Source organism: Aplidium turbinatum, chromosome 3, assembly GCF_918807975.1.
Source record: "Aplidium turbinatum chromosome 3, kaAplTurb1.1, whole genome shotgun sequence".
In the NCBI taxonomy this organism is placed as follows: domain Eukaryota; kingdom Metazoa; phylum Chordata; class Ascidiacea; order Aplousobranchia; family Polyclinidae; genus Aplidium; species Aplidium turbinatum.
The window spans coordinates 9,360,102-9,375,149 of record NC_137474.1 but is presented as its reverse complement, the minus strand read 5'-3'; the positions used below and the strand labels follow the sequence as shown (position 1 = coordinate 9,375,149).

General features: G+C 38.0%; 1 protein-coding gene across 1 annotated transcript; it reads left to right on the top strand.

Annotated features, from left to right (window-relative positions):
* The first annotated feature begins 1,212 nt into the window (after positions 1-1,212).
* LOC145767015 (membrane progestin receptor gamma-like) lies at positions 1,213-13,609 on the top strand. Its single transcript, XM_082578745.1, has 8 exons — positions 1,213-1,531; positions 2,475-2,580; positions 4,323-4,420; positions 5,394-5,510; positions 5,881-6,051; positions 6,439-6,572; positions 7,330-7,445; positions 7,917-13,609. Exons 1-8 carry the CDS (start codon positions 1,278-1,280, stop codon positions 8,085-8,087), a joined length of 1,167 nt encoding a protein of 388 aa, XP_082434871.1. The 5' UTR covers positions 1,213-1,277; the 3' UTR covers positions 8,088-13,609.
* Positions 13,610-15,048: the final 1,439 nt, after the last annotated feature.

Sequence of the window (15,048 nt, the reverse complement as noted above, 5' to 3'; positions counted from 1 at the left end):
CTTGAATATAGGCAGGCTACCTATGGTATATTTTTTACTGATGTTTAGTGTAGTTATTATTTGACTCTCTAAAAGTGAACTCAGTCATGTTTGGAAACTTGAATAATTGATTGATAAAGCTTTCGCCGATGCAAACCTGGACTAACAACAAATAAATGCCGAACACGCGCATTAAAATAGAGCATTAAAAAGATTTTGTGTGAAAAGCATTGCCGGTTTAAGCAGCTTCACTCACGGAAGCCATGACATATTTTTCTGTTTAATATAACATTTTTTGTCAAAAGCGTTGCCCTACCTGCCAAGCTGATACAATCTGCAGACTTTACTAGGAATAGCACCTAAATGAACGGGCGCCACAGTGCTCCGCACCTAAATATCTAGACGCCACAGTGTGCGCACCTATTTGACCGGCGCCTAACTGTCTGCGCCTAAAAGACTTGCTCCCTATAATGCAGCCTAACTGCACATTCGATTGTGCGGTGCGCTTTAGCTCAACGAGCACTGCGCATTCGTAATTAAGCGATTATTGCGCAAGTGATGCCGAAAATTCGCTCGAGAACAAACAAAAGGCGCACTTGACCTACTTCTTAGTACAATTGATCTACAAGTAGCAAGGCACTTAAAAAGTTAAAACTGGCTTATCTAAGGTGTAATTTGACCAAATGAGAGCAAAGTTTGTTAAAAATGGCTGCGCATTACCCAGATTGACTATATATTATAAACACTTGCAGTAGGTCAAACCATACTGTACAGCGTACAGTCAGTCATATCAGAGTTATATATATCTTTTATGGTTAGCCAGCGCTGAGATCTTTGTAGCTAACATTGAAGTTAATACCAGTGGCATTAAAGAGCTAACATTGTAGCCTATACTACATGAAGTTGTACTTGAATGCTTATTGCTTACTGATCAGATGTATAAGACATTTGAATTTTGTAGTGACTTTGAAGGGAAATAAGTATTTTGTTTGTTGTTGGAATTATTATATGTTATTGTTCAAAATACATGTAAAAACTTGCATGCGAGTTGTTAATTACGAAGATTAGCATAATTTTGATGTTTTAAAAAATAAAGTTATAGTTTTTTATTTTTTGTTCATAAAAAGCTTGCCCTACTAATCAGTCATGTTTCATGATCACCATATTAGGGAATTTTTAACATTTTACTTAAGTGATTTTTAACTGTCAATTGTATTCTTACAGCTACTAAGCCCCCTTTTGTAACTCCTAGAAATCTGGAGTAATTTCAGGTTGGTAGGTTTTAAATAGGGTGAAAGATGGAGTTGTGTATCAAGAATATTTCCTGTAACATTTCTGCCTTGGAAGGATTTTCAAGCCAAGAAAAACATCACAGTTCTGATAAGAAGAAAGTTATTGCGGATAATTGCAGTGCTTCATGTGCCGGTAGTGATCAGTGTATCAACCCTGATCATTTTTATCATGCTTACAAAGTTGATCATACAAAAGTTCCTCAATGTACTGTAAAGCATTCTGTTCTCCGCGGATATCCCATACCTAACATGCCAAGAATGTAAGTGTTTATTGTTGTTTTTTCTTATTTACGTGTTGATTTTTTTGCATTAAAGGGCGGGGAAACCCAAATTCACTTTTTGCGAGTTTTTTGTTTCAGCGTGATGTCATTGTGTAGCCTACAACATGCGTTTTAGCAAAAAAAAAATCCAAATTTTGTTTCCCTCGTCTCGGTAAGGCCGCTTTTGTTTGATACCCGTTTGCGAGGTCTCGCGCGCATCAAGCTGTGATTCTGTTCGCTGTGACGTCACAAGGTACATATAGTTGTGGCCAAAACTTTAAGACCAGACTTGATTTATGACGATTTTTGCATTACTTCAAAATACTGCATCATATATTGTTTCAGTTGCATCATCTTTATGCATCATCTTATATCTGATGCAGTATTTTGAAGTAATGCAAAAATCGTCATAAATCAAGTCTGGTCTTAAACTTTTGGCCACAACTATATGTACCTTGTGACGTCACAGAGAACAGAATCACAGCTTGATGCGCAACGAGACCTTGCAAACGGGTATCAAACAAAAGCGGCCCTAGCGAGACGAGGGCAACAAAATTTGGATTTTTTTATTGCTAAAACGCATGTTGTACACAATGACATCACGATGAAACAAAAAACTCGCAAAGTTAATTTGGGTTTCCCCGCCCTTTAAGCATAAACCAATGTAGTAAAATTCAAATGTTTTCCAAACTTGTATTTTGAGTTGTACATGAACGATTGAGAGAGACTTTATTTGTAAATCACGACTTCACCATCTCAATCATGATCTGCTCCTAAACTTTTACTGGTTAGGTTTAAATTTGCATTGGCTTATTTGATCAACAAAACGTTTGATCCACTTGAGTCTGGTACGGGACTGTGTAGTTCTGTGTTTAGTTGGTGCCGTGTGTAGTTTTACATTCATTTTTTTAGATTTGTATATATCTGTTTTTTGTGCATTTAGATATTATTTGAAAACATTGTGGACTCCAAACAACGAAACACTAAATGTATGGACGCATCTTGCTCCTGGTCTCTACTTTTTATGGATGTTATACAAATATTCTCAGGTAATTAATTCTCTGCAAGGATGAAGGTTTTTTCATACTTATAAGGTTGTGAAAAACGGAATGGCCCGTTTCGGTGAGTCCGATTCGGTGAGTCCGATTCGGTTAGTCCGATTCGGTGAGTCCGATCCCTTAACGGGGGATTTTTTCAATTTTTTTTTTTAATTATCGGGTACCATAGCCTAACTATCATTGCCGTTTTAGGGTTAGGGGTTAGGGGTTTGGGTTAGGGGTTAGAAGTTAGTAACTCACCGAATCAGACTCACCGAATCGGACTCACCAAATCGGACTCACCGAATAGTAGCAGACCCGTGAAAAAAGTGTTTTAACCAAGGATCTTAAGTAGGCGTCTAACTATTTTTTTGGTCGTGGGGGCGAAAGCGTGTTTCATCAGCAACAACGTAAATTCAGCGAAATGTCACGCAGATGGATGACGTAATTATGTCGTCACACTAGGATTGCTTTTATTGCCACACTCGGAGTTATCGCTACGTTCGACCTACCGTTAATTATTATAAACAAAACTCGTCCACTTCTAGCGGTGGATGGCTAGCGGTTGATGGACTCGACTCTGCTTAGCACAACATAAAGTTTAGCAACGAACTAGATTTATTAGCATGAAACAAGAGACGAAAAGGTTTACTAAAAGGTATACTGTAGTGTAAATGGAATGAAAATACTAACTTCATCATACGCTTGAAAATATACCTGTTGAAAGTGAAATCATTCATGTTTATATCAATTCAACAGCACGTCACTTTGAAAAAATTTAAAAGTTGCTGACATCCGTAAACACTAAACAGCCTTTGAAAAATAGTTAGGGAGAGACGTTTGCTTAAGTTTTCGACTTGACATTGCTCCCTTTTCACTACAATATCGCAACTTATGACTGACCTGCTTTCAATTCGCTGTAAAATGCTCGTTTTCGTGTTACAGATGAAACAAAAGATGCGCATATTCCCGCCTTTGATCGGGTTTCTGTGGCAACGGTCGTGTGTGCGCCATGCAGTTTGCGCGAGTCCATTGTTGCGTTGATTATGCCGCCTGTGCGCAATGTGATTTGTACCAGCCCTTGTTGCGTTGGTTAGTGGTTATCTCGGGCCGAGACTTCAAGTTCATTTTCACAGCTAGCGATTCACTGCCGCGACAATTCACTTCTGAGGTTGCGACTTTCAAAAACGTTAAACATTGAGATAGTCTGTTCGCAAGCGCACAAAGCTAAACGCACGCTGCGTCTACGTAGCAAATTATGTTGTTTTTGGGTACACCGTACATTCAACATCTGATGACATTGAATCGACACAAAATGGTAGATTTTTGCTATGTGGGATTGTAGCATCGCTACTCGTTGTAGTGATTATTTATCGCGAAGCTGTTGCGGTTTGCATTTAAAAACTGTTTTCCTGCTGCCGATCGCTAGTTCATCTACAGTTTTATGTATCAATACAGCATAAAAAGTTGCCCCCACGCAGAAATATGCGTGGAGGCCTGGCCCCCATGCCCCCACTGCTGAGGCGCCTATGTATCCAACACAATTATTTTCATGTCATTCAAATGAACCTACCTGCTGCTTCGTGTTCAACCAAAAAAGCATGACAATTGACAAGTTGGTATTAAAGATGATTTTAATGAATTGGTTTCCAATATTTCGAAAGAGTTATCTTGATTTTAATATGCTGTTAAACATATTTTTGGTTGTTAGTGTGTTGCAAAAATAGAAGAATGTAAAGTTTTCTTGTTTGCAGGTGATAGATGTGTTTGAAGAATGGCCAGTTCTGGTTACTATTGGTGCAGCACTCATGGTAACATTCTGCAGTGCAATTGCACATACATTTCACAGTCGGTATGGAAACCTACATATGTTTGACTACAATATTTGGCAACAACTCACTATATACATTTTGTTCTGACTGAATTGATGCCAGGATGTTAGCCATTGAGAATAGTGTAGCTTTTTGCCTTCTATTTGTTAATGTTAAAACTACATCTACATTACAAGATTTTAAACTGTCTAGTCATATCAGTGTCCACAAATTTTCCACAAATACTGGGTAATGTAGCACGGAATGGCCCGTTTCGGTGAGTCCGATTCGGTGAGTCCGATCCCTATTCGGTGATTTTTTTAATTTTGTTATTTAAATTATCGGATACCGTAGCCTAATTATCATTGCCGTTTTAGGGTTAGAGGTTAGGAACTCACCGAATAGTAGCAGACCCAATGTACATTGTACAATGTAGCAACCCTGTTGTTTTGACAGAAAGAGCCACAAATGGCTGCCTGGCATCAAACTATATGTCTGTAAAAGGTCGTACTTTCATCGTAATTATTGTGGGGTCTGCTACTATTCAGTGAGTCCGATTCGGTGAGTCTGATTCGGCGAGTTCCTAACTTCTAACCCCTAACCTTAACTCCTAACCCCTAACCCAAAAACGGCAATGATAATTAGGCTACGGTACCCGATAATTAAAAAAAAAAATTGAAAAAATCCCCCGTTAAGGGATCGGACTCACCGAAACGGACCATTTCGGTTGTTTTGACAGAAAGAGCCACAAATGGCTGCCTGGCATCAAACTATATGTCTGTAAAAGGTCGTACTTTCATCGTAATTATTGTGTGTATACATATCTTTTTAAAATCACATATAAGTCAGTTAATATATTTTTCTTGCCAATACTGTGTTGCAACATAGTATCATCAAACGTTTTTTTTTAAGTTGAAAAAATCTGCTATCATATTACTTTGATTAGTACGTCTTACAAATAACTTTTAAGTGAAGACCTACCACACCAGGCTATTGTAACATGTTTGTGTTTAGATCAGAGTTGGACCATTGTTGTTGGTTGCTGTTTGATTTTTTTGGAATAATTTGCTATGCGTTTGGCTCCACTGTTTCCCATTTTTTTGCTTGCACAGAAGTCGACTTTTACAGCAGGTTGGTGAGGTTAAATATATCTTGAAATGATTCATAACATTGTTCCCTGTTTTAGTGTTTTATGTTGTCTAAAGTTTTAAATCCATTGGTACAGCTTTTTTGTTACATACCCAGACAGCAAAATCCGTCATTTTTAAATTGATTCAACGTGTGCAGATGTTGAATCAATGTAAAAATGATGGATTTTGCTATCTGGGTTGTTAACCCTCAATATCAGCCTTTCACTGAGGTTTTGTTTACACAGTATTACGCAATCGAGATATTATATGATTTGTTTGATTTAATACGCAGGCGTCCTGTGATGTGTTTTTAGATTTTGATAGTCTAAAGTTCAAACCGTTAATATTAGTCGTTGATCTTTATTACCCAGAATCGGCTATTGGAACCTGGCTATCTTGACCTTCCATTGCTGCATTGTTTTCTACTTTCTTTGTCTTACCAAAATACCAAACAGTTTTTCTGCAACATCTCTTGGAAATGTGATAAGAATTTCTGGCTTAGCTTATGGATACATCTACGGGATAATGCCTGTCTTGTACAGGTTTGTACGTTTAAATTGTGAGATCTTAAAAGAACATCAATATTTTAATAATCTTTAAGACGTCGTTTAGCAGTTCAATCGTAAAATGACAAAGTTTGATGTATGTCTTTTGCCATTTGACTTTGAAGAGAACTCACTACGTGAGATAGAGATTTCTAATGCTTGAAATCTGTGTGACGATATAGCATGCTTCAATGTCATAAGACCAAAACTTCACATATGAAATTATCATTTTCTATTCAATGATGTAATTTAGTGACTTTTGTACTGAAGTACAGCTTAGCCTATTAAACTGCAGCTGATAGTGATATGTTTACTTTATAATTTACGTTTTGCATAGCCAATTAGCCATCTTCAGTTGTATATAAACAAGGTCATATCTCGTAGGTATGCGCAGTCAGATTTCTCCAGCCCGTCAATGCATTATCACTTGGTGTCTATGTTCTTCATGGTCGTATCGCCTTGTCTATATGCAAGCAAATCACCACAATGTTACATGCCTGGAACCTTTGATATCGTGGGTAAGATGTTCATAAAATTGGTACCGTAGATAAAATTCAGTGCATTATAATGTTCTTTATTTCACAGTGTAGATTTTAACGATCTGTTTTATCCCTGTTAACGATATATATATATACAGTATATCCATGTATAACGATATATACCTGTTAACGATAATATTCTTTCCCTGACATTAAAACCCGTCATTCTTACATTGATTCAACGTCTGCGGACGTTGAATCAATGTAAAAACGATGGATTTTGCTGTCTGGATTCCTCGTGTTGCTGGTTGACTGAAATTGTTCTCAATCATGAGCTCTTCGAACACCATTTTCATAATTTAATTTTGTCTGTTCTGTGCTGTTTGTTGTTTAAATCTTTCTTGGTCGGTCTGCTATTGCTTTCCATTTGTATATTTTCTCTTTTTATTATCAATCTTTGTAATGAATGTCATTTGTAAACTTTTTTTCTTATTATTCAACTTTTGGTTGCCTTGGCGTGACCATAGTTAGCGGTTTGTCCTTGGTGTGCTGAAGCCTTTTCAATTATGCATCAAGGTCAACCCAGTACCATCCACGAGTCATGCAGTACATGCACAGGCCTTGTCTTAACTAAAATGGAGTCCAGTCCTAGCATTGAGGGACATTCTGAACCATACGAAACAGGACTCCACCCTAAATTACCCTTTCAGTTGAAACACTGAAAGAGAAGACTTTTACCACTAAAAATCCTTGTTTATATATATCTAAACGAATTAATTTTACATTATGTCAAAAGGCCACAATCATCAGATGTTCCACATATCGTCCGCACTGATGATATATTACGACATACTTGCTGTTTATGATGACGTCACACAACCAGGCGGCCATTGGATGAGGCTCAAGCAACAGGTAAAACCCATCACGCATTTTAGTCCTTGTTACATTCATTCAATGCATGCAGCCGTTTGATATATGCAATAATAGGGCTGTTTGTCAGCGGAAATGAATTCATAAGTTGTGGTGCCATCATGTTAAGCAGGTGCCTTGCTATTTCTGATTGACGTCACTGCGCTACGTGTGTGTTTGCATGAGTAGACAATAAAGTTAATTTTAGCTTCAGGTGATAGTTGCTGGCTGAATGGCCACTGAATGTGCCATGGCATTGGGCAACCGCAACCTATTCTTTTATTAATTTTACTCGTTCTTTGAGATGGCACTACAGTATTAAAAGAAACAAAATGGCTTATAGCTGCCATGTCCAAATTGTCCATGTGTCTACGCTTTATGAACCTGTGTACAGTTTATTTGCAATCCTGACAATTCTAAGTTCACTGACGTATTTTCTCCAAATTTTTATGAAAAAAAAAAATCTTTTCTCAGCCCGATCACCCGTCTCTGCTACAAGTTGGAGTCTTCGCCGCTATCTTGGTGATGTGGTGCCTTGCAATCGGTGTGCGTACTGGCAAAATCATCCACAAAACTTGTTCTCAGTGTCAAGCAAGTTCAAGCCGCAACGTTGCTGTGCCAGACAACAAAGTCAAGATGCAGTAACAACTAACAACGTCTCTGAACAAATCAAAGTCATAATTATTTTGTAAAAAAAATTTTGTTACCCAGTGTTTGTTCCCAACTGTTTTTCAACGGTTTGTGCAGCTTTGTCTGTTCGTAAGAATTACATTTTTTACTGTTGTTCCTTTGCAGGTAGATATATAGACAATTTTCATTTTTGCTGAATGTGTTAATATAAGAAATCATGTTCTAGCTTTTATGCTTTCTTTCCAGGGACTTCTGGCGGGATAAGTTGGCTTTGTGAAAAGAACTATTTTTTAATCTTCAGTATTCAAAGATCTTTGCAGTTTATAGTATGCAGTGTTTTCAAGTATCCAAAGGTTACACCTTCTCAGCCAGCAAAAGTTGCCGTTTTTTGCTATATTTCATGGTCTGATGGCGTTGAAACCATGGAAAAAGGGCAAATTTGCGGCTTGGTTGTTCCCAGACAGCAAATCAATTGTTTTTTACATTGATTCAACGTCTGCAGACTTTGGTTTCTGTTGGAGTGATAAAATAATGACTTCAACCATGGACTTCTAAATAGTAGCACCAGTAGTTGGCCAACAGTGGGCCAACAGGGTTAGTTACTTGGCTGTTGGCCCACTGCTGGCCAACCGTTGTACCAACTGTTTGGCCTCATGTTGGTCACTGCGTGTCCAGTCCAGGTGCTACTATTTAGAAGTCCATGCTTCAACACAAGTCAGTTTAAAACCGGCAAATCAGCTATTTTTTTAGATTGATTTAATGTTTGCAGACGTTGAGTCAATCGCCACGGAAATGTCCATGTTGTTAATCCGAAACAATGCTGCTGCGATTTGTTCATAGTGAGAGAGCTTTTGTATTTCAAGTGTGCTTTCACCCAAACACCAAAATCCGTCATTTTCACATTGATTTAGCGTCTGCAGACGTTGAATCAATGCAAAAATGATGGATTTTGCTGTTAGGAAAATTGTGAGACTTTTTTACACCGAAAAAGAAGAAATGCTATAGGAAATATTCTTTGTTCCATTCTACTGAGAGCGCTTTTGTGTTGTTTTGACATTGTATGATGTTTATATAGCGTAGAAAGTCCCAGACCGCAAATCAACCATTCAGCAAGCAACCCAATCAGCTACCAACCGCAAGAAATGGTTGATTTTCTGTCTCGGGTGGTTGTACTTGCCAATATGTTGCAGTGTTGACATGCAGAAATTGCGTTTTTAACTTTCAAGTTATTTTTGCATTGATTCTATGTTGCATTGAATCAACTTTAAACACAGTGCTGTTTATTGCTTTCATAAAAGAATAACAAAAAACGAAAAATGCAATGGAAAAAAGTAATACACACTGATGAACACCAAATCACAACAGTATTTGTCCTCTTGTTTTATTAAATGTCTCTTTTTTGTTTGGTATGTTTGCAAATATTACTTGGCGTTTAGCTGGAAAACTAAGCGTGATCTTTTACAGGTACTCTAATACCCATATTACGTTATTTCCCAGGCAGCCAAATCTGTTGTTTTTACATTTGCAGACTTTAAGTCAATTTAAAAAATACAGATTTTACTAGCTGGGCTTTAAGGTGCGTCTACACGACGACTGTTTTCTTGCTTAAGCTAGCAAAACTTCTTGTTTGTTTAAGATAATTGCACTTTGTGCCGCTTACTTTTAAGCAAATAAGCTGGTCGGCGAGAAAAAATACGCTCCAGAGCGAAAAAACTGAGCGCCTAAGCGAGTTCTCTTGCTTAGAAATGTTTTCGCGGCAAAATCTCAGGTCTGCACTCAGTTGTCTGGCTGCTTGTCAAGCAACTGGGAAATTTGTAGTTATTGTTTTGTATTTGATGCACCCAGTGTTCTCTGGCCATGCCTGTTTCTAACTTTTTAACTTCACTGAGGTGTCTGAACACTTCTTTCTGAAGTAAATTGCGTGTTTGTAACCTTATCGTTTTGCAGCATTTTTTACACAAGTTTAGTTGCTTTTATTTCTGACCATGACCATCACAACAAAAATAATACACGTTAACATTTGAAAGCCATCATTGAATGACTGCAACAACTCAAAGTGCCAGCTCACTCCGACTAGTTGTTAAAGAACAGTTGGTTTACTTCTTGCTTTGGCGCAAATTTTTTGAAACGTGACATCATTGCGGTTGAAATACTCACGTGACCGCGGTTTAAGCAAGCAAAATCTTTTTTCGAGATTGTGAGTGTAGACGAAACGAGCTTAAAAACTAGCTTAAGCAAGAACACTTTCTCGTGTAGATGCACCTTTACGTTTTCACACAGCTTTTGATCTTAAGCGGGTTGTCTGAGCCAGCCGCTTAGCTCAGTCAGCAAATCAGTCATCTTTTACATTGAATCGACTTCTGCAGAAGTTGAATCAATGTACAGAATGACTAATTTGCTGTCTGGGAGGTTTTTGCGTTCAATGACGTTGAAACAATGAAAAATAGTCCACCCATTGTGTCTTGTATACAACGCACTTTCGTCGCAAATGACTTCACTCACTTCCGCCCAATGGTTGACGTAATACATAGACCAGATGCAATGAGTTTAACGATACTTAGTCATATGGTTGCTTTGTTTGTTATTTTTTTCCTGGCAAAGGTGATGCAGTGACCCAGACAGTAAAATCCCTCGTTTTTACATTGATTCAACGTCTGCAGACGTTGACGTTAAATCAATGTAAAAATAACGGGTTTTGCTCTCTTGGGTAATGGCGGTTTTGCCTTTCTTTGCAACCAACGGCAGAGGCAACTCTTTGCTTTGATGTCAAAAAGGTTGCATTTCGTTGATCCCGAAAGCTCAATTGAAGATCATCAACGTTTCACAAAGATAGTTTTCAATTCGACAACAATAAAATAAATTCTGTAGATTCGTCTTTTTTGTATTGTATTTTATAGGTTGGTAAAAAAATCCATATTTAGCGTCAAATCAAGGTTGAGGAAGAGCAAAAATAGCGTCAAGACACCCGAACAACTTTACACAACATATGTTAGTTAAGTGTTGCGTTGTTTCAACATAGTAATATGTAACCATTCGGTGAAAGCTAACTGTTCACAAAGTTAAATGCCCTATCTGTCTATTAGCGTACCTCGAAGGCGCTAAATGTACGTTTAATGTTACACAGCCTGTAAGATATTCTCTTGTCATCGGTTAATGTTCTTATGTTCTTGCATTGCACTTGCGCGGTGAAGATCATTCCAGCCGGCAACTCGGTCGTTTTTTACATTAATGCAAAAAACGACTGATTTGCTGACTGGGATGTAAAGGTGTACCATATTTATAACGTTGATAAAACATTCCGCAATAACAAATCAACACGAAAAGGTGATATTTTTGGGCGCAGATGTTTTTTTTAGGACAGCTGTTTTGTCATTAGGACAGTTCTAATGTCATTCGATATCTGCCTTTCTATCTGTGAGTGAAAAATGTTTATCTAGATGATATCTCATCAACTTCTCGTGTACAACGTTGTCGTTTACTGGACATAACGAAGATAGAAAATATTAGACGGAAAGTTGTCATTTTTTTAATTGATACAACTTCTTCCGACAGAGTATCAATGTAAAATAGGCGATTGCTTTGCTTAGTAAATTTGTGAACTGTTACGGTAGACTCCGCTTAACTGGCTCACGAATAACTTGGATCATTCGGTTAGCTGCATCATTTTTCTGAATCCCGAATCATATGTGCATTTTCAATGTAAATGTATGTCGCTTTTCTGGATCGCTGGATCACTTTTTTCGTATAATTGGATCACATTTGCACCGAAACTGACAGTAAAATCCCATAATTCGGACGTCATTGATAACACGCTGAAACAAGATTATGCCAATGATCTCAAGCGGGTCTGCTGGGACGGGGTTTCGTAGACCATGACAATCTGTTGGCAAAGTTTGAAAAAACATCAAGCCAAGTACTTACAGCTGACTTGTAACAGGCGACTACATTGCGTTTTATTCAGCAGAAATATTTCTGTAGGCTATTGATTAATTATTAATTCTTATTTCATTATTTCTTTTACAACTTGGCTTGCTTTGATGATTAAATAAAACTTGATCGTTTTTTTAATTCAATACTGTATCTTTTCGGCTAACTGAATCAAAGCCTTCTGCCCGAAGTGATCCAGATAAGCGGAGTCTACTGTATTTCTGTACAATCACACACGATTATTGGATTTGATGGTCTCAATTTGTGTCGCACGAGGCATCGTTTAGCGTTTACATGATTAGCTACTTGCCAGCTACTTTTTTGATAAGTGATCCAACCAACAAAATCTATCCTTTTTACGTTGATTCACTTATCTGCCGACGTTGAATCAATGTAAAAAGAATGGATTTTGTTCACTGATTTCAGCATAGCGCTAAACATTCTAAATTGGATTGGATCAGTCTTGACCATTGCCTACCCTGACAGCAAATTAGTGTTTATTTACATTGATTTAACGTCTGTACACGTTGAACCAATGTAAAAAAACGACTGATTTGCTGTCTGGGGCCCAAGTTATTGCGTTCTTGGCAGGCTGTGGAGATTTTCACTAAATAGTTTCATGTTCACCGTGAAAGGATTCACCATGAAAGGCTCATAGCGAGCAGAAATCCTCGCTTCGAGTAATATTGCTGAATTGCTTATCTAGATTGCGATAATATGCAACGAATTATTTGAAATGCTTTGGCGCTTACGATGAATTATTCCACCTTCAAGTAACGTAATTTTTTTACAAATGTTGCTTTTTGTCTTGATGTGGTTGATTTTCCAGTATTATTATGGTTATCCAGTGCTATTATAATGATGGGCTATTAGCGTTTATGTGTGTTATTTTTCATTGTCCTTACGCGTGTTTCACAGTTTGCGAGAAATTTCTCAGACTCATTTGCTGCTGAATTGTCAACCACACAAACGCAGCTTTGTCCTTACACTTTTTGTACATTTTATCGCTTCTCCCAACGTGGACTTGTTCGACCAGTTGTGTTTGTTTCGTTTTCCTGCACCCAAAATGTATTTGGGTAACCAACCTGACATGGTGGTAGTGATGCACCCAGCTAAAATTGAATTAAATCGCTTTGACAGTTCATGAGTATATCAACTCGGTTGGCATACGGACAAGCTCCCCTAGACGAAGTTTTCGCAACGGGACCCCTTTCTTAATCAAATCAAGTTAGCTTTCCCAATTAAACGGGGTTGTGTGTGGTTTGTTTTTCATACAGCCCCGTTTGAAGAATCTAACTTGACTGAGTCTGATTTTGTTTTTGTTCAACTCTTTCGGCTCATACACAACTTTCAGAGTAGGCTATATTAGAAATTTGAAACTTGCACATTATTTTACGTATAACATTTCGATTAAATTTTATGCATATGCTGACTAAATCTTAAGTCTTTTACCACTGCTTGAATATTTTCGATTATTCGCACCACTGAGGATACTCATTGACAGTATTAATGAAATGTCTGTTGAGCATTGAAACAAATTATATTTTTGCTTTGCATATCTTCGGATGAGCACTGCAGCTATTGCTGAGAAAATAAAAAAATTTAATGAATCGATTGTATGGTTGCGAATTAGTTGAAAGGCAAAGCTAAAAATAGACCATTAAGCTGAAAATAGTGCACGGCTCGGTCTTGGCTGGACACTGATTGGAATGTTTCAACGTGGACACAAAGATTGGCTTCCTTACTTTCTCGTCCACTTGGTCTAAACTCAGGCAGCAAACCAACCGTTTTTTTTTTTATACATATTCTGCAGACGTTAAATCAATGCAAAAAGGTTGGTTTCCTGTCTGGGAACCTTCAACCCCCGGTCATATGGCGTCCAATTTAATGGTACAGAAATTTGTTGAACAGCTTGACGCAACAGGCTTCGCACTGTCTTTAAAAAAATTTTAATACGACCCTTGTTAATGGGTCCTGTTCAAAATGACTTGCAATTTTAAGGTATGAGCCTTGGATAGTTTCAATACGGCACCAGTCTTGCTGTATTTGGGCCACGCATGTCTGCTAAAGTTGAATAATGCGGATTTTGGTCTAAAACAGGATTGTTTAGCTAATTCCCTCTCCATTATGTAGCCTTGATCGGGAATGGCATTTTATTGAGAGAATGTTGAGCATAACACGCTACACAGAACTGGTGTTATATGATTAGACCTAGTCACAAAACTGAACTGCAAAGGCAGTTGATGCAGCGCTTGTACGATGACGTTTTGGATATACGCAAAAATTGTATTATGGTTTAATCTCAGAGAAAGCATATGTTGGTTGGTTTTGAATCTTTATCCTCGGATTGACAAAGCCTTGACATTTTAAAACCTGGTAGTTTTGCGTTCTTGTAGAGGCTCTTGACGCAGGGCCGGTTATCGAGATTGGCAGAGTGAAGTTTTCCGATTGTTGAAGTGTTGTTGCCGGGGAATTATTCCATTCACTAGGTGCTGCTGAATGGAGAGCAGTCCTGAAAGTGCGGTGCTCAAGCGCACACCCCCGAGAGTCGAACCAGCGCTGCGTGATCTTGAACCGGGCACGTAACCACTGAGCTAACAGGGCGGACTAAACGGGTTTGTTGCACTGTTTAGAAACAAATTGTAGTTTTTCAAAGTAGGCTACAGCTGGTGAACCCAAGAATTTCAACATTGTAAAGTTCTAGCCTATCAGATAATCCTTTTCAATTCAAGCATGCTTGAAATTGAAAGTGGTAGAAACATAAATTGTTGAATAAAATTTTAACCTGTTGTGTGGCCTGTCTCCTATTTTAGTCAAAACACACAACGACTATATCGGACGCTTGACAAACGACGTGCATCACATAAAAAAAAAGTTAGGTCTATAAGGTTGGTTGGTTTTGAATCTTTATCCCCGGACTGACAAAGCCTTGATAGGTTATTCCTGGTAGTTTCGCATGCCGTACTTGTAGAGGCTCTTGACGCAGGGCCAGTTACCGAGATTGGCAGAGTGAAGTTTTCCGATTGTTGAAGTGTTGTTGCCAGTTCAG